General features: G+C 33.8%; 1 protein-coding gene across 1 annotated transcript; it reads left to right on the top strand.

Annotated features, from left to right (window-relative positions):
- The first annotated feature begins 1,359 nt into the window (after nucleotides 1–1,359).
- LOC146136210 (synaptic vesicle glycoprotein 2C-like) lies at nucleotides 1,360–19,615 on the top strand. The gene is made up of 12 exons (XM_083395085.1): nucleotides 1,360–1,495; nucleotides 6,301–6,377; nucleotides 6,619–6,745; nucleotides 8,106–8,268; nucleotides 9,641–9,762; nucleotides 11,392–11,627; nucleotides 11,804–11,895; nucleotides 12,088–12,267; nucleotides 13,885–14,108; nucleotides 14,386–14,450; nucleotides 17,571–17,691; nucleotides 18,325–19,615. The coding sequence occupies exons 1-12, from the start codon at nucleotides 1,366–1,368 to the stop codon at nucleotides 18,480–18,482; spliced, it is 1,695 nt and encodes a 564-aa protein (XP_083251211.1). The 5' UTR covers nucleotides 1,360–1,365; the 3' UTR covers nucleotides 18,483–19,615.
- The last annotated feature ends 121 nt before the right edge of the window (nucleotides 19,616–19,736 follow it).

The raw sequence follows: 19,736 nt of genomic DNA, 5'->3' as shown, positions 1-19,736 counted from the left end.
TTCGTGTTTTAATATGTTTTCACTAAGAATATAGCATACTTTTAACAACTAAATGCAGATTATATGATGCCTTGCATTAACTTTTACACAAACTTTACAGAAAAGGTCGCAGCTTAAAGCTTCACTTGCTACCAAGGTGACCTGTATCAGAAGCTTGCTTATATCTAGCTGTTGTGATATGTAAGTATTTTTAAGGGTAATTGTTGGCTTAGTGCAGGGATGTCCAACCAGTGACCCACAGGAAGGTTCTGCGTAGCCCGCGCGGTATTTTGTAAAATGACTTATATTATCCACTTAATCGCCTTAATCGCCTAGGTAATTTATGACGAACTTACATTACGAGAAGTTTTTTAACCTCTACATTAAATGTTTAAACAACACTAAACAATATTATGAATGATAGTTGAAATTTCACCCCATTCGCCGTGTTTCATCTACACAAAGAGATTATAACAGTTATAATCTCTTTGATATACATAACTTTGGCGAACGCTTAATTAGGGCAAAAAACCTAAGAAACTCCATCGCTAGGCGAAAAACATGACTTAACTTAAGTCATAGTTTTTAAATGACTTGACTTAACTTAAGTGTTTGGGACAAATGACATAAATACTACTAAAGGGAAGAACGCAGATCGAAATTCGTCGCGTAATATCTCCGGAAGTAAACAAGATATCAATTAGAATTTTTCTAACTTAGCCAGCAATTAGTTTTTTTTTTTTTTTTTTTTTTTTTTTTTTGCGCTGTGGGCTGGCCGGGATCCTACCACAATTATTAAATCAACGCACAATATTTGGGTTAGGTTGCGAGTTATCATTTAGGTGTATGTGGATTAAGTATTTTATTTAATAAGAATACTTAAACCACCCTAACCCAAAAGGCGCTCTTTCACTATTGTACGTAAAAATTAATAGAAAAAAAAACTTTCTTCAAATGCCGCATACCACAACACATATTGTTTGGGTTAGGGTGCGGGTTAGCGTTTGGGTGAGGGTGGGTCAAGTAATATTATGTTTATTATTAATAATAACTTGACCCACCCTCACCCAAACGCTAACCCGCACCCTACCCAAACAATATGCATTGTGGTATGCGGTATTATTTTGTTTTGTTTTTTGCATAACTTTTCACGTACATAAGTGAAAAAGCGCCACCCAAAACGCTAACCCAAACAATGTGCGTTTTGCGTTGGGGTAGGATTCTAGACCAGCGTCCCTTTTCCTTTGGTTATTTCTGCTGTTCAAAACCTTTCCTCTTGTAACCCTATATGTCACACAACATTGATATTTTGCTGTTTGGTTTCCTATATCTATGCTTTTCTCATTTCTATAAACATATCTTGGTTATTTGACAGAGATTTTAACAATGCAATCTGACGATTCAGAGGGCAGTAATATATCTTTTGAAATAGTTAATGGTAATGCAATTGATTATTCTGGCGATGAAGAAGAATACATGCTTGTTATTGAAAACACTCACTCAGAAAGGGATACAGGTAATATTTCAGCGCCTATACACTGTTGAGTAATGGGTCAAAGGGTACATTTTTATTAGGGCACATATTTGTTTGGAAATTTTGGATTTTCATCGAGCGATTTATCTAAAAATGTGTATTGGTATAGAATCAACTTTTTTATTTTGGTTAACAATTTCAGACTCCTTAACAGTTATGGGTAAATAGATTCCGATCATAGAATCCTTTCTAAAGCTAGATAGGGCATGTAGGTATTAATTTTGGTTGCTTTTTCAACTAAAGACATGTATTTAACAGAAATAGCATGAAAATGGTACACAACACAAATTCCATTTGCCCAAACCAGGATAAGGCTTCACCAATTTGGAATGACTGTGTATTTTAGGTGGGAAAGTATGTGAATGCTTAGGTAGTGAAGTAGGAGGTATAACATTTGTACCATGATCACAGCTATTTGGGATAATTTGTCCAATACAGATTATAGTGTTATAGAGCTGTTGAATGCCAGGATTAGCGCAACATTTTCACAGAGCTGTGTGCCAAGTTTGCTAAATACAAGCTGTGGTTAAGGGAAAATAACTTCCATTAATTCCACACTGAAAACGTGGTTGTAGGATATGCTTGTAGAGAGTAATTTTGCCATCATTGCATATAACATGTTGGCTTTGCAACGCACACAACATTCACAGTTAGACCACCTTCAAAGAGAATCTGCTTCAGTTTCAACATGCGGTTGTTCCACCAATATCAGATTTTAGCGCAGACAATGAACAACGAGGTAGCTGCACCTAACAACGTTTTTAGCGAGAAAAAAAGGGAAGAAGGGTTGACTTAGCGTTGTCCATTGTCAAACACACATTTGCTATGCAGCCTGAAGGCTAATCATTTTGTTTAATCGCTGATAATATACTTTTTTTTGGATATTTTATGGTTTTACGGCAGCACTATGATTCGAACTGTCACGGACAAAAAATAAACCTTTATTGCTTTGTTTTGAAGGTTTGTAATTACTATTAATCTGTAAGTCGTGTTTTTAACTATTGATTAATCATTCAAATCATCATTTTTTTTGTCAACTCGTTTGCTTGTGAGTAGGGATGTTCAAAGTAGAATATCGACTCCTTGGATTCGAATCCAGATGGGATTCGAATCCAATTCTGCCGTTTATTTCGGGTAATTGGAACCGATATAATTTAAAGTTTTACCGCCGATTGTTGCGCCTAATTGTAGATACGTGTGTGGTAAGTTGGCATGTCGCTGCGGCGACCAATTTATGGCGCTTGCTTTAAATGTAACGATGTAGTGCAGTGTCAGCGTTTTTTCGGGCGACTAATTACCGCGTCTCGCGATAACGTTCGTCTAATAATAAGATGTCAATCAAGCGTTATTGGGCGAGCGACTAACGTGTAATGTCTGGTGTGGAGTTGGCAATGCGTTAAGTTGCAAGTGCTGACCGTCCACAAAATGCGCGATAGGGTTACTTAAGTTCAACTTTAGGCCAATATTCAGCGAAGTTATGGAGTTATGCACAACGTAATTGTCAAGAATTCGTTATGTCAATAATAACTTTGTATTCTTTGCAGTACATCTTTTGACTGCATAACAGATATTAGTCAAAAAAGCACTAAGACCCAACAATGCTTTAAAAAATAGGACCGAATTGCTAAAGAAGTTTTGACAACAACTTCGACAGTTGACATAATACAGTTTACAAAACTGCTTCAAATGACACTTGTTAAGAATGTTAAACATATGGGAGATTTTTTTATTTTCAAAATAATGTATGTTAGCAAATTGTTTGGGCGATTTATTGCTGTGATTGTGGGCCCTGTGGGGTAGATTAAGATTAATCCCTTCCCCAAACAAAATTAAGGTTAAATAATTTAATAAAAATATACTAGGATTCGCTATTCTGGATTCGTTATTCTAGATTTGAAACCTATTATTCTAGAATACCTTGGGATTCTACTTTGAACATCCCTACTTGTGAGCTTTATGTGAGCTTTATGTGAGGGGTCAGATAAAAAAATGTTAGTTTGTGTTAAGCATATAATTGCATTTTATTTTTCCATCCATGCTTGTAAATGGTTTGACTTTTTAGAAAAATATATACACACCAAAATAGTAAGACCTAGGTTAAATCATTGAAACAATAAATTGGTAGGATGGAAATTAGCAGCTGACAAGTTTGATTTCGTCCTAGGGAATGCCGATAGGTAGCCACTCATGGCGAGTGCAAATTTACCTGAAGGCCAACTCTGTAATTACTACATTTGCATGGTGAAAATTTTCGAAAGAAATTGACCGCAGAAGAATAGCTGGTATCATTCTAAAAGAGTTTGTCCCCAGTGACACTTAGTCAGTAAATGATTTCTCTGCTTGGTTAGCATAGCATTCTTGATTCTAATGCCAAGATAACTTTAAAAGGGATAAAATACGGAGAACTAACTGTAAAGAAAATATTTTTGTTTGTAAAAAACAAAATAGAGGGCCTTGAAAACCATAACTTGCAGCTGTGTGTAGACCCAAACATATTGAGAATTTCCAATGCTAATTTTCGAAAAGCAGAAAACCTGCTAACTCTTCCCTAAATAAACCAAAAGAAAAAAGAAAGAAAATTTTGGAGAAGACGATGTTGTAGTGCGAACAGTGATCTAAGAAAGTTTACTACCTTCATAACAGTCTCCATGACTTCGCTATATATATCTCCCAGGCTGGCACACAGTACTGTTTGGTGGATAATACAACGGTAAGTGATCAAATCGGGATTATCTTTCAGCAATCGTCCAACAAGTCCTTTTCCTTGTCCAACCATAGTTGGAGCTCCATCTGTGGTTTGCAAAATAATTGACTTCATTTCAATGTTCTATTATGATTTTCAAGACTTCATAGATATCTTCTTCCTGTGTTCTTCTTTCAAGAGCAGTCACGTCCAACAACTCCTGCATGTACTCATTCTTAGTCTCATCATAATATCTTACAAATACCATAAGTTGAGAAATGTTAGACAAAAAATTATCAGACAACGGAATCTGCTTTATTTTATTGACTATCTCAGAATGTGTCAACAGTCTGTAGCATGCACTTTTTAACAATTTCTGCATAAATATTGGGCTTGTTTTTTTCCCTAAAATCCAACCTAATTTTAGTGAGCATTCAGCCGATTTTTCTTGGGCTATCGTGGTATTGGCAAGAATCGTAGTTCATTTCTCATACTGTGATTTAAACAGATTTCTTTTTTTCTTTCTCTGTTGGTTCCTTGTTTATATGTCTTTTCACATGTGTTGCAGATTACTGCTTTTCATCAAGGCAACCTTTTGACTACATATAAGGCAAACTGGAGTTGAGCTGACTGTGGGAAGAAAAAGCATACTGTTCTATCCATTCTTTCTTAAACAAACAATTTTCATTGGCAACTCTTTTTTTGAAAGGTTGCATTATTGCGCAAAGCACAAAAATGTATGTACATTATAAAAATTTGCAGCACCCCTAGATCCGTCCTTAAATCACAGTAAATGTTGTTACTTGAAAAAAGATAAATGAGTTTGAAGATCTTTAACCAGCTTTTTACTATTTGGAGTCATTTTGGTCAGGTGAGATTGCTTCACCCAATTTCCTAAAGGAAAGATGATAATATTTGCTTTAAAAGCAATGGCCATGCCGCTAAAAATCTGGCTGATCCAGGATTTTTTTTTTGGCCAGGCCGATCCAGGATTTTTTTTTGGATGCATATCTAAAGATAACATCACAAAGTCTTAATCAACAAAAGTTTTAATTCAGTAGGAGACATGGCTCATTGAGCGCAACAAAGGTTCGCACATTGCTTGATGCAATGGAATTTTTTAAACAAGTTTTTGTATTTTGCTTAAAATATAGTTTAACAGATAAAGCATTTTGGAGAGAATCTAAGTCAGTGCTATGCAAGCTTTCTTCACTTGGAGCACACTTACAGAGGTAAAAAAAATGCGGCAACCCACCAACCAAATATCTGTAAATCAACAGTAGACATGTAAACGAGTATCCAAATGCAAATCAAAGGAACATTTTATCTGTAATGGGCCAAAGACACAAAAAATTAACCTATTATATTCCTTTATCTTTTAATTTTGCTGTATTTTGATGGTCCTCAATACCTTAGCCCCTGAAAGTCTAAAAAAAGTTACTGTCTTATGATAGCGGGTCAGACGACATTGGGGGATTTTAAATTGCACTGGGAAAAAATTAACCTGGCAAATGTGGTTTGTAATGTTTTGCCTATTTTTTTCTTGTACCTTAAATAAAATTATTCTGCTTCTCTGCACCAAAATCCTGATTAAGTTATTTTTTAAATCGCGATTAAGGTATTGATTAAAATATTTTTTGTTGACCTGGGTGTAAAAGTTATTAGGTAAGTTTTATTTGCCACACATAACGATAAGCATAAATAAGAAACTGTCAAACGAAACCTAAATGAACTGCATCCATAACATGGCCAGACTAGCGAAGGACCTAAAAACACCTTTAAATCAGCTGTGACGTAACATGTATCAAGAAGTTTACCAATAGAGCAAATATTAAAATCCAAAAGCATTAAAAATATGTTGCCTCTTTAGCAGAGCTACTAGCCAGTATGGAAGATTTAAGTTTTGCCTTGCATGCACTACATTACTGATTAGGCCAACTGAATAAATATCTATACTCTGAAAACATGAAACATTTGTAGGATCTGTAATTGGTTTATGATAGATCTACAATTTTTTCCACTCGTTTATTTGTCTTTTCAGAGTGTTTACATTTTGAGGTAAATGGCAAAGTTAATATTTAGCTTTAACATATTTATTTTTAAGATCATCATGAAGCTACATATGATGAGGTATTTTCATCTATTGGTTTTGGAAGGTGGCATTATTTGTTATTACTTCAAGTAAGTGTAGATAATTCTATTAGTTAGTTTTACCTTATATTATGTTTTTTGTAAGATTGATTTTTAATTTTATTGAAATTGTTTTATATGATTCAGAACACCAAGCTTTATTGTATTTAAACAGACCATGGTTACAACTTACAAATATTGTTAAGGTTTGTTTCCTTAATTTATTTTTATTACTGTGCAGGAAAAATTTAAATTTGTTTTATGATATACTTAAACATAAACTATTTTGTAGTGTGGTTGGGCGAATGCAAGTGATGCCATTGAAATAATGTGCATTTCTTTTACAATATCTTCTATTCATGATTCTCTGCAATTGACATCCCCTCAATTGATGTGGCTTACTATTATGTTATTTTTAGGTAAGATATTTAGTAAGTAAGATTAGGTAAGTAAGATTAAGATATTTAGGTAAGATATTTCTCACCTGACTTACAACAGCCTTAAATGGGAATCACTGATTTTCAATAAAACCTCCAGCCAGACTCATTTAGTGATCTTCAACAAATTGTTGTGTTGTTTGTAACTGACTTTTGCGTAAAACACTATAACTACATGCATGTGCATTGATCTCACCTATGGGTCACATAAAGGTTGTGTGAACTGTGAAAACCAGCTTTTTCTACATCGTAAAACATTTGTTATATTTAATATATAATTATATATATATAATTTATATACCAGTAACCAGGCTGGTAGAATCTTGCCAGCCTGCATTTTTGGGCTAAATTCTTCGGTTTTTTTATCGCACCCTAAACTTAAATGATGCGTTCGCCTATAGATAAGCTGTTTTGGCGTGAACTTATGTGCACACATGTAGTTCAAAATCAGATCGAAAATTGAGAAAAAAATTCTTAAAATTGAGACAATTTTTTTTGTTGAACGATATTTATAATCCAAGTTATTAGAAATTGTTTTTTGAAATTAGAGTCACACAGTGAACTGCAACATACCATAGTATGGATCGTACTTTTTGGAAAATATATATTCTTGAGAGACACGACCATAGCGAAAGGAGGCAGGAGTTCGCGCAAAGTGCAAAATTTTTTTGCGTTTAGTTTAAGCCTTAGGTGGAGAAGCATGGCCTTGAAAACATATTTTGTTGAATATGTGTAAAACGAGAAAGTTCTTCTCGGAAAATCGATATTTTAAAAAAAGTAAAAAAAAATTTTAATTTAAAAAAAACAAACATTTTTTTTGCCAATTTCTTCGTTTTTTTGTCTGATTCTACGGCCAACATAGTCGCCAGCTTTCTGCCATACTGCCAGTAACAATTGAGGTGTTGTCCTAGTTGCAAATGCATCTGGCTATGTTTACAGTTAAAACATATGAAGTGTTTCAAATATTTTGTTACCATAGAAATTATATAACAAATTTACTTTTAATTTATTAATAAAGATAGTAAAGTGGTTGAAAAAGCTTCCCGCTATGTTACACATGCTTTGTTAACTTTGGGCCAATATTCTGAAGTTTAGGTCTGGTCGTAATTGTCAAGTAACATTGGCACATTACATGCAGTAGGAATGTCCGACAATATACCTGATCTGATACAGTTGCCAAGTGATAGTATTGTTATTTGTCCAATGGTAATAGCAGTCCTAATCTGTACTAAATTAATTCATGCATTTTGCCCTGATTTGAAATCCAACGAAATCAGAAATTTAAAAACAAATTTATTAAAAATACTTACATATACATAAAATAAACAAAAATTTTATACAGGCATGATGGTTGGGGGATACGTCTGGGGCAGCTTGGCTGACTCATGGGGACGTCGCAAAATTATTATTTTTTCTCTTGCAATAAATGGTTGTTTTGGCGTGGCATCAGCATTTGCAAAGTCATATTGGGTTATACTTATACTGCGATTTTTTAGTGGAATTGGGTAAGTTCTTAAAGTACAATTTAATGTAAATTGCTATCAGATTTAAAATTCTTGCATATTTATTTGAGTTCATCACTACTAAATGTGTAAAGTTCCACCTTATGCAGCACTGCTTGTTTTATATGATATGTTTTCCAACTTATATAAACATTCCTAATTGTGTCTGTGTTGCCTGTTATAACAGAATATGTCTTGTTAATATTTAGCATGTTTTCTGCTAATACTAAATATATATTTTATCCAAAACTGTTAGCCTTTACATTACTGTTACAGGTTGATATTGAATTGAAATTTGTACTTGTCAGTCATAGAAAGGTCTACCAATCCCTTGGTCTACCATAGTTAAAAAAATCCTTGGTTCTACCAAAGCCAAAAATGTCATCATACTGTCTGCTAATTTTTGTCCTACTTAATTGTTTTTCACCAATGATTTTACCTCCCTTTTGTGTGGGGATATAAGTCTAATAAGGCTGGCCATTGTTTACCAGATTATTAAATGTGGATGACTTTTTGCCATGTTTTTTATGTGCTGATCATTGTCGATTTTTAAAATAATGCATATTTCACTTTCTTGTTTAACATCATTTGTCAAAATCAACAAATAGAGTCACATAGGTCTAATAAAAAGACTAATTTTTATGTTAAAGCGGTCGCAAGCTAGCCGAGTGTTAATCACCACTTGTCTGTTAAGCGAATTACACTTGTGCCAAATGCAACATCAAACACAAAGGCCTGTATAACTACTTTTTATGACTGTTTTCAAATTATTCAGTAGACTTTTACGTACATAGTCCTGTATATAGTCAGCCTGACCTGGCATATTTCCTGTCATATGCTTCAACATAAAACTGTATAAATAGGGATAAGCCACATAATAAAAACTTCCTATGTCTAGGCCAGTTCTCTTTAACCTTTTTTGTTGTGTTGCTTAAAATGTTGTGTTAAATTACATGCACCCTATTTACTTTTGGAAAGGTAAACCAAGGTGAAAAGCAATATAAATATCACTTTGAAAAGAGACTATTACACGACAAAATTAACTATTAACTCAAACAAAATTGAAACCTTATATAATGATGTTTTGTTGTTTCATACAAATGACCAACAACATGCTAATTTGAAGAACAAAATTAGGTTGTTTTCAAACTTTTTTGGGCTCACCGCTCCATTTTCAGCTTATAAAAACTCAGTTGACCCTTCATAATTAGTATATTGTACACAAACCCATAAAAATGACTACTTATTTTATTATGAACAAAACAATCTATGTTTTAAGTGTGTGTCCATAATATTGTCATGTTTGAAATGGAACTATGAAACTTTAAAAAATAATCCTTTATAACCAATATAATTTTATTTTTTTTGCTTACAGTGCCGGTGGATCCCTTCCTGTTTGCTTCACATATTTCAGTGAATTTCAGCCAAAAGACAAACGTGGGGCAATGATAAGTGCCCTTGCCACTTTTTGGATGGCAGGCAATCTGCTAACTGCTGGTAAAATTTGACAAAATATTCACATTTCTTAACAAATTGTATAAAAACTTGGCTAGAATGGTCATTTTAAGCCATAAGCGTGCAACAATAACTAAATTTATGGTTTAAGAATAATTTGCGTCATAACAACTTTTTATCCCAAAGAAATAAATGTATTGTACGGTTTGTACCTACTTATGGATGTTGGAAGTAGAATCCCAGGGGATCTAGAACTTTAGGTTTTGAACCTAAAATAACAAATCCATAATACTGAATCCTAATATATTTTTATTAAATTATTTAACCTAGTGTTAATTATGTTTAAAACCAGAGTGATATTATTATAAAATAAGAAAATGTTTTATATCAGTATTTTTATGTATGCTTTAATATTATTATTATTTCATTTTTAACTAAATCGTTCAAGGGAAAAGATGTTGTTACCGAAAATTTAATTGTGTATTTATAAATGTTGTTACAAAGAGTTTTATTCAATGTCACAAAACAAGTTTTCGGTAGTCAAATGACCACTGTTGCTATTTATATAAGGCCTTTGGACCAGCGGTTCTTAACCGGGGGGGGCGCCAAGCAATTCTAAGGGGGGCGAGAGCTCGACTTCAATATTTTAACTTTTTGCAGTGATTTTAATGGTTTCGTTTGGGTTAGGCATAATTCCTACATACAAACTTTGTTTTTTGCCAAAATCCACGGTATCACCGCCCTATTAAATTAACTTATAGATAGATGATAAAAGCTATCGCCCTTTCGGACTATTTTTCATCCATATTTTATATATGATAACAGGCTATAGCAACAGGGGGAGTCAAACTTTTTTTGCGCGAAACTATATTGTTTTTGCAATATTGCCGTTGTATTGTGTGTCGTTACATCTTTTGAAACACGATAATGCAATGTTTAATATTTGCGCTTGACATTTTTTGCACTCGACATCATACAACTCTTACAAATGTGGAGTAAATGTCCTTGCAATACGTTCGTCAAAATCAGCTCGATATGTGTCGAGCTCGCGCAATTTGTTGTGTGCCCAATGCGAAATGCCTCTTCGGTTGCAGTAGCCAATTCGACCAAATAAAACTCAAAATTTTTCGTGCTTCGCACGACCAACAACACCCTGCACTATTTTCCTGTTTTCTTAAAGATATTTAATTGCAAAATGTTGAAATATTTTCATAGGGGGGGCGCAAGGCATGAGAAAATTACCAAAGGGGGGCGCGGCTGAAAAAAGGTTAAGAATCACTGCTTTAGACTGATTTTTGCTCTGGACTTTGATTATAAGCACGGGTAATGGTGATGTCATAAATACGACTGATTCACTAAACCAAATATCTTTACTGGAAGTTGATGTCGACTAAAGGTCAATAAACACAATCATGGTTACAACAACTAAGTAGCAAATGAAATATGAAACTTACATAGTAACACAAAGGAGACGTGTTTCTGCTCAAAGCAAAGCACTCCACTAGGAGCAGTGTTTAATAAAATAAAACACTAGACGGTTAACAATTACCACAATTTAGACTGGTCCTTGTTCTTGCTTCTTCTACCAATCTACTGCTAAATTTCTAGTTTATAATGTTTTTTTCTTTCTCAATTTTTTGTTTTACAAATAGTTCATTTTTCCTGTTTCAGGCCTGGCCTGGGCTATATTGCCTGAAGAACGAAATATACAAATTGTTTCTCCCTTTGGTGATGCATGGCGTCTCTTCATTATTGTTTGTGCACTACCAAGTCTGTCATCATCCTTTATTTTCATTCTTATGCCTGAAAGTCCAAAGTTTTTAATGCAAAAGGGCAAAACCTTCCATGCACTTAAAGTCCTCAAAAAAATTTATTTGATAAACAATTATAACAGATTTCCATTTCCAGTAAGAGAAATATTTATATTTATTAGATTAAAGATAAAAATAGTAATTTAATATAGATAGCATTGTTTAGTTGTAGAATTTACAGTATTTCAATTTTTTTTATAAAAATATAAGTGATTTAGAAGTTAAATTTAAACTGTCCATATCATCTATTTTTATGATGTTTATCTGTGCAGTATTCCAATATTACAACAGGAATGGAATGCAATAGTTCCTTAATCAATAGAAACTATCATCAACAGTCTGTGATGCGACCCCCTATTCAATTGTACGTTCGCCAGTTACGTTTTAAAGTATTTTTTTAACAATAACCTTCGATTTAATATTTGTTACAGTTATTATTTTTAAAATAAGAATCACTGAACATAAAATAAATTTATATGTGTAAATTTTTTTACATTATTATTTATTTAACTACTTTAGGTGGTCTTCTAATTAGAGTGTTTTATGTTAATCCCAGACATCAAATACACTGTTCTTGCTCGAGTTTTTCACCAAGGAGAATATGCAAACATGTCCGGAGGTTTTTTGTTTCACTTGGAAAATCAATGAAACATCAAGTTAGTGTGGTTTGCAGTGGCACTGCAATGAAAATGACTACTTTTCTCATGATTGTGATTTACTTTGCAATAGCATTTGGGTATGGATTGTGTTTTAAAATTTTGTTTTGAATTATTGCACCAGGAATTACTAGTTATTTTTTTTTTATTATCAAAATATTGTTATTTTCTAAAGTTAAGTCTTCGTGTAGAAATCGCCTATAATGATCTGAGGTGTTTGCCGTGTGCTATTTGCTAAACAAAAACTGTCAAGGAATAAGCATTCAACATATACTTGTCCAACATTTTTTCAGTGTAACATTTGCTTTAATGGCGTTTGCTTCAGTGAACCAGTTCTGTTTGCAGTCACCATTCTCTTGTTTTTCAAATCAAGTCTAATTGCCTTGGCTAAAATAAATAGGATCAGTAGCCATTTCACCACCAAATAGTTTTTTTATGACACTCTATAAAACTTTTCTGTTTTTTTTTTACTCCACTTGAACAATTCAAAGAAAAATGAGATAATAAAAAACATACTAAAACTTTTTTTTTCACTAGTTAATACGAAAATTAAAGTGAATTAACTTTTTGGTTTGTTTTGAGTTATATTACGAGTATATGGAAGGTCAATTCTCCATTGTTACATCGTTTGCACACAATGTATTTTTCTTATTTGGATAAAACTGTTTAAACAAACTTAAACTGTAACTTTGACTTAACTACTTGTGCATGCTTATGGCATAAATCAAAACATTGTTGATAAATTTTGAACCATTCTTATATGTGATGTTAATTAAACCACATATGATTGTAATCTGTGTTACTATACATGTAACACACCAAAATTGGAGGGGTTCTGTAGGTTTTGCGAAAATTGGAAAGGGGGTTGCGGCAAAGAGGTCAACGACCACTGGTGTATAGAATTTGCTTTGCCTATAGTTACTTTGTGTGCAACAACAATTTGATTTCATTTCTACCACATTTCTGTCCCTTCAGCTGAAAAATTTCCATATACGGAGACTCGGTCATTTTTGATTCAATAATATTTACTTAATCTATGTGTAAGCAAGATGTTAGATTTATGAGTAGGCTTACTAACTGTGAAGTAATAAAAGCGTAGGCTTCTGTGGCTGTTGGACTAGTTTCAAACTTTATGTTCTTGTAATAATCCCAGTTGTCTCCTCATAATTTAGGTGAATTTTCATTGGGTAGTTCATCGATCTATTATAAATATCTCAGATTGTGCAATATCCTAAAATATAAGAGTGTGTTTGTTAAAGGAGAGATATAAAGTCAAGAAAGCTGCAATAAGGAGCTAAGTAAAAAGCCTTCTGACAGCTTCAAGAATAGCGATTTAACTGTTGATATGTACAGAAGAACTTACATAACTGACCTGGTTCACCGTATACAACAAACTGATTCTTCAGTCCACCTAGAGGGAAAAAAATGTAATTTTGTATTGCATATTGCATATAACAGACGACTTTGCTGAAACAGGCTGGTCCATTATATGGGAATTGTACTGTTCTTCTTCCCTTTGTCCATTATACCTTGACTTCGTGATTGTGACACTTCGCCCAGTTGTATTCTTTGCACTAAGTTTCTCTGGTTATTATCACTGGTCAGGTTGAATTAAATACGACTGTATTACCCATAGACTTCTGAGAAAAAAAGTCAATAATTTTTTAAAATCCTTAAAAAAATCTTATTTTATTTAGTGGATATGGCATGAGCATGTGGCTTCCAACTATTTTGGAAAGGGCAGAGCAAGTATCTGGATCAATTTGTTCCCAACCCCTTGCTCATAATTCTTCTAACCCAGTCAATAAATCCCATGCCAGTCAAGTTTATATTGATGTACTGATAGGTTCGGCTGCCCAGTTGCCAGCTAATATTTTTACTATATTTGTAATGGATACAATTGGAGGAAAAACAATTCTTGGTAAGTAAAGTATCATTTTAAGAACAGTGGTTTCAAACCTGAGGGTTGCTGTGTATTATTTGCTAAAAAGAAAAGCTATTATCTTCTTAAAATATATTTAGGTCACTTTTTTTACAGCTAGAATTTTGACGTAAATCAATCCCTAAAAAATGTTATTTTATTGCCAAGTTACCTGTTTCGTGGTGCCAGTTTGCCTTATCATAGTTGTATTTAAAATGTGCATGATAGTTGTATTTAATTAAACTCAGGGTGCAGGTAATCTGTTTTATTTTTTCAGTTGCTGCGTTTTTTCTGAGTGCAGTAACCGTTCTTTTTTTCTGGATGGTGTCTAATCATATGCAGGTAATCCTATTTTGTAACACTATTTGCTTACGTTTTGAAAATACGATTCTTTCCTGTAAAACAAATTTATTCCCTTTTTTTCAAAACCTTGAGCTAGGATCTTGAAAAAAGTTTGGTCATTTAATGGCAGTAACCATATCACTTTTTTGGACTGATGCCGATATTTTGTATTTTTGCCTACCGATACGGATAACCGATTTATTACTTGTATAATTAAATTTGTAACATACATCACACTTATTTAAGTAAACAACACTGCATTAGGTGATACTAACAGTGTAAACTAGACTGTGGTTAATCAGCTGAGGTCTAATATCATTTTTTATTTTATAAGGGTGATCAATTAAAGACAAATGGTAATACAGGAAACATATTTTTTCTTCATTTTCTCCAGTTAGCCGACTCCTTTTCTTCTCGTATATATTTCCTACTGTGCTGAATACCTGTTCGCTGGGAACTGAAGATTGTGGTGCATGTAGAAATCTTCTTGCTTGCTAATTGTGAAAGTATTCCATATTTTCCTATGTGTGTTTTCCACCATTTGAGTGTTCTACATTTTTTTTTTATGTAATGGTTTTTTAATATGTTCCACAGTGAAAGGTTTTCAACACACTTGTATTTAGGTCATCCAAGTAAAGATCATCTGTAGAACATCCTGCTATGTCTTTGGACAACAGTGTTATTTTTGGTCAAGTGTTATTAGTTGATGTTGTTGTTGTTTCCTTGAAAACAATCTCTTCTTGAAGTGAAGTCTTTACCCAGTATCTGCTCTCATGAAAAGGGAGGATTTTTAAATCGGGGATCAAGGAAACCTGCCACAACCACAGTTTTGACACCTTCCTGTCTTTCTAACATAACATTTCTAAATGTCTGTATGCCTTGAATTTCTGGTCCACCTTGAGGAAGAGCGTTCAACACAGCAATGCTGGGCAGTATTGATGAGACAGATGATTCTGCTTCTGAAATTTCTAGGGTGATTACCTCAATTGGTCGTAAAGCCTCAACCAAGTTTGCAACAAGTTTCCTTTCATAAACACTGGGACAAATAAAATTTCAACACTGGGACAAACAAAAAAAATCACTATTGTACACAGTAAGTGCTCTTTTTGTTCCAACATTCTTTTTTATATGTGCAAAATGGAATTCCACCTGGTTGGAACAGCTTGAATAATTAAGGGAGTTAATTTTGTATTGCATGTAGGCATTGTTTTGCCAAAACTGAATGGTTGAAATAAGAAGCAATTCGCTTGAGTTTTGCTAGCACATCTCTGACAACTCTTTGTGATTGCAAGCCATCATTAATAACTAGTTGCAGACTGCGAGTGCAAAAGTCAAATCTGGAACATCACCAGTTTTTATGCCTTTGTTGATATTTGCACCATTGTCCCTGAGAACCAAGAGCACCTGATCTTTCTCAATCTCCCAAAAAGCATATCCAAAAACATTTCTGCGATGTATTTAACAGTATGTGAGTAGGACATTGATTTCACTGACAAAACCACCTTCACTCTTTCCCAGTTGGTAATAAAGTGTGGTCACTGCTGTTAGACTTAAAGATTTGGTTGCTCCTGACCAAAAATTCGGATATTTTTTCTCTTTCGCCGTTTGTTATTCTTTCAGATTGGCTGATTAGCAAGGGTATATTCGACAATGACATCGCCAAGTAAAGTCTTTTCTTTTTTCTACAAAATATTACAGGCTACTGTTCCTCGCTGTCTGCGCTAATACCCGATGATTTGTAACTATCGCAGATTCTCTTAAAAGGTTGTCTAATTGTGATTGTTCAAAGTCGCTTTTTTATGTAGTGATAGTTACCACAAAATTATTCTCTATTAGCATAGCCTAAGACCACGTGTTTAAATAATGTTAATTGAGTTGCCAAAGCTTCACTGTTATACTTCCCCTTGGTTAAAAAGGTGGAGAAACACTACTCTAATTCATTGAATTAGCAAACTACAAGTATCTAGATAATGCATAGTGTACCCAACTACAAGTATCTAGTTGTCGAAGTCTGTTTAGAGAATAATATTATCTAGAAGCATTTTATTACTGTAGTTGGGCTTGTATTCCGAGATCATTGTGTGACGCCAGTGTGTCGCGACGAACAGTTTGACGTGTGTCGCGACGCACAGTTTGAGAACCTCTGGTGTACAAAAATACCACAAAATTTGTTAGGAAAAGTATACTACATGATTCCTTTCGCTTTTTAGCTATTATATAGGCCAGTGTGGTCCAAACCCAGGCCCATTATGTGGATTATGTGGCCCGCGAAATACTTGAATTATTGCAATGCGTACCTTTGAGGGTTTATTCAAATAAATCTAAGTGACTAACGAACAGCAAGCATACTGAAATTGTTTGGTTATGATTACTCTTTTCCGGTTATACCATGAAATAACCAGTTTCCTACAGCTCACCAAATTCGGATCCAGGGGTGGCAAGAACGCCTAATTTTTGTAATGTGTTTGACCGGTTTGCGAGAAGCCACATTGCGTCGTATATGAAACTTTCCTTCTAAAATGGCTGTTTTGCCAACTTATAAGTTATATTTGCATTTTAAAGCAAATGTACGAAAAAATATATCGCGATGCTAGAAAGTATTGTTTTACAGGTTTTCCCTGTGACTTTAGGCTAAACGCCCTGACCCTTTCCAAGATGCAATTCAGCCAAATTGATCTGGTTAATAAAACCTTTTTGCGCGAATTGATAACGTCTTTGTAATTTAGCGATTCTGTAGTACGCAACATCTCTCCTATGCGAACATTCTACCCTTTTAAAACGCAGTCTTCTAAATTTAAAAGTTTTGTCAAATACGCAAATTTTTCGCGCTTCGCACACACAATTTTCCCCAGTCTCATAACATTCGAATTTATCTACGCACAAGTACGACGATAGCAGCAAGTTTCTGGAGCTTATATGTCTTTCGATGTTATTTTATGACGCCATCTTTAAACATTTCGTGTCCCGACGAAACGATAAACGTCGATCCGCTCCTGGTACGCATGTAGCCTACTTTATGTGGCCCGCGAAGAATATGTAATAAACATTGTGGCCCGCGATGCAGTCAACCTTGGACCACCCAGAAATAACCCTTTATAAGTCCATTTTTGTTTTTTATAGGTTCTCATAATGAATGCTTTGTTCAACGCTGTTTCAACAATGGTTTGGAATGGATTGGATGTTATTACACCTGAAATGTATGACACATCTGTTCGTGCATCTGCTAATGGATTTTTGACAGGTATTATTGTCAGACTTGTTGTAGTTGCTTCTATTTTAAATTCGAGTCAAACAAAATGGTAAATTTGAAATATTCCAGCCATATGTTACTCGTAGTCGTATAACAAACAGAATGGTGAAAGGTTTGGTGGCGCTCTTATTTTACGAGTAACAAACTACACGGCAGTTTAAATTAGGTCTTTAATCTTGCTTTAAATATCTAATTCATTTTTAACATGTTGGATTGCAATAAGATTTAACTAAATAATAATAAAATAATAAAAATCGGTCTAAATTGACCTCGGAAACCGAGCGTGCAGGAAGTGACTCACATAGGGTAAAACCTACGAGTCAACTGTTTAAAATTGAAATTTAATAAAGTATATAACTTTTTGAAGTCTCGTTGCTCGTTATGTTAGGTTTGTTTCTGTAAAGTTTGAAAATTTCCGATCAATTTGGCGAGCTTTCGAGCTACTTGCTTCCTATTGGTGTGAAAAATTGCTGTACACCCGGCATGGCTAGCCTAGCGATACTGCTCACCACTGCTTACGACGGAGTCGTTTGATTGGGACGAAAAATGGCGGCTATACTATAACGGCCATTCTGTATCACCTATGTTAACTAGATTTGATATAAAATGTTATTTCTGTTTCAGCGATTTCACGGATAGCATCTATTCTTGGAAATATGGTATTCGGATTGTTTGTTGATACCAACTGTACTATCCCTTTATTAACTGTTTGTGTGGTTCTTCTCATTGGCGGAATAGCTTCTTTATTCATTCCAAACACTCGAAACATTGATCTTTCGTAAAACTGTTGCAATATTTAGACATAAGAAGTGAAAATTGTTTCGCACATAAACGTAACTACGTAACTATTTTAGTCATTTTTTTCCCGTAAGTAAATACACAACGTATAAAGCTATATTTTAATTTTTTCTATAATTTTACTGTTTTCATGGATATTTTAGCTAAAAATTGATATATATTGATTTTATTCTGTTTTTTTCGCTTTAAAAAGGCACTTAAGGCAAAGACGTAGGTGCTATTTTACTTAATAAAACTTTGTTGGAGTACTAAAACAACCACAGTTTTTTGTTTACATTATTTATTCATCGTGTTTCTTTATTATTAAGAAAGAAAATAACATCGCAAACTGTTTTTTAGAGGTATAATGCTTTAAAATTATATTACAAAGTAGTAAGTGAAACATACTTTCTGCTCGAGCGCTTCTTGTCAATTTTCAGCTAAGATAAAATCAGCGCCGTTATATGCGTTTTTATAATCTTTTGGCACGTAACCAAACAGGGTGTATATAACTTATCCACCAACAATACGTGGTTGAAAAATATTTAAACATATGATATGCCACCTTTACAATTACAATCTTACCTTGTAAATTTGGTACTTTTTTGCACATATGAATCTACTGAAATAAAATGACTCTGTGAAGTCCGACTTAGCCCCGACTAAACATACTCATAATTGTGGTATAGTATTTGCATAACTTTTTAGGTTTAGTTTATAAAGTAATTTATTATGTGGGGCAACTTCGTAGATTTCCTTATGTGGCCTATATGCTTTCAAATGTATTGAATCATTGATTAACCTTGTTCAACTTTATTAGTAATTATAATTTCAAATGTATGCAAAAATATTTTTATTGTTTTGCAAATTACAGTAAAATGTTTTCTTGTATGTAGAAAGCCCTATACGTTGTGTTATATATTCTCGTAAGTACGAATAGCTCCTCAAGATATGGACGAAAATGCGGTAAACGCGCCTGCGTAGTTCTATAGGTTTATTTATGACAGTTTGTATTATTATTTGTTTTTGCACTTAAATGAAATGTGTACTGGCTTCTCTTATGAATTATTCAGCTGCGAGTAACACGCTTTTTCACTGCGAAAAATGTCCTATTTGATTATGTACCGCTATAAGCTGTCTATCCCCAAATTAAAAGACGTGTGGTTAAAAAATGCAGGGTTACTAAGTTTTTTTTTTCTTGAAATGCGGTGAGTTTTTGTTGGTAGAAATTTAAACGTTGCGGCTCAGCTTCAGTTTGG

This window comes from Ascidiella aspersa, chromosome 8, assembly GCF_963924565.1.
Source record: "Ascidiella aspersa chromosome 8, kaAscAspe10.2, whole genome shotgun sequence".
Classification (NCBI taxonomy): Eukaryota; Metazoa; Chordata; class Ascidiacea; order Phlebobranchia; family Ascidiidae; genus Ascidiella; species Ascidiella aspersa.
This window is presented reverse-complemented; position numbering and strand designations above follow the sequence as displayed.

What these genes read in the sequence shown, in the direction of transcription:
- LOC146136210 (XM_083395085.1), top strand. Translation starts at nt 1,366, where the DNA reads ATGCAATCTGACGATTCAGAGGGCAGTAATATATCTTTTGAAATAGTT. An exon ending in TACTATTATGTTATTTTTAG is followed by an intron (nt 6,746 to 8,105) that starts GTAAGATATTTA and finishes AATTTTATACAG; the next exon opens with GCATGATGGTTGGGGGATAC. An exon ending in TGGTGTCTAATCATATGCAG is followed by an intron (nt 14,451 to 17,570) that starts GTAATCCTATTT and finishes TGTTTTTTATAG; the next exon opens with GTTCTCATAATGAATGCTTT.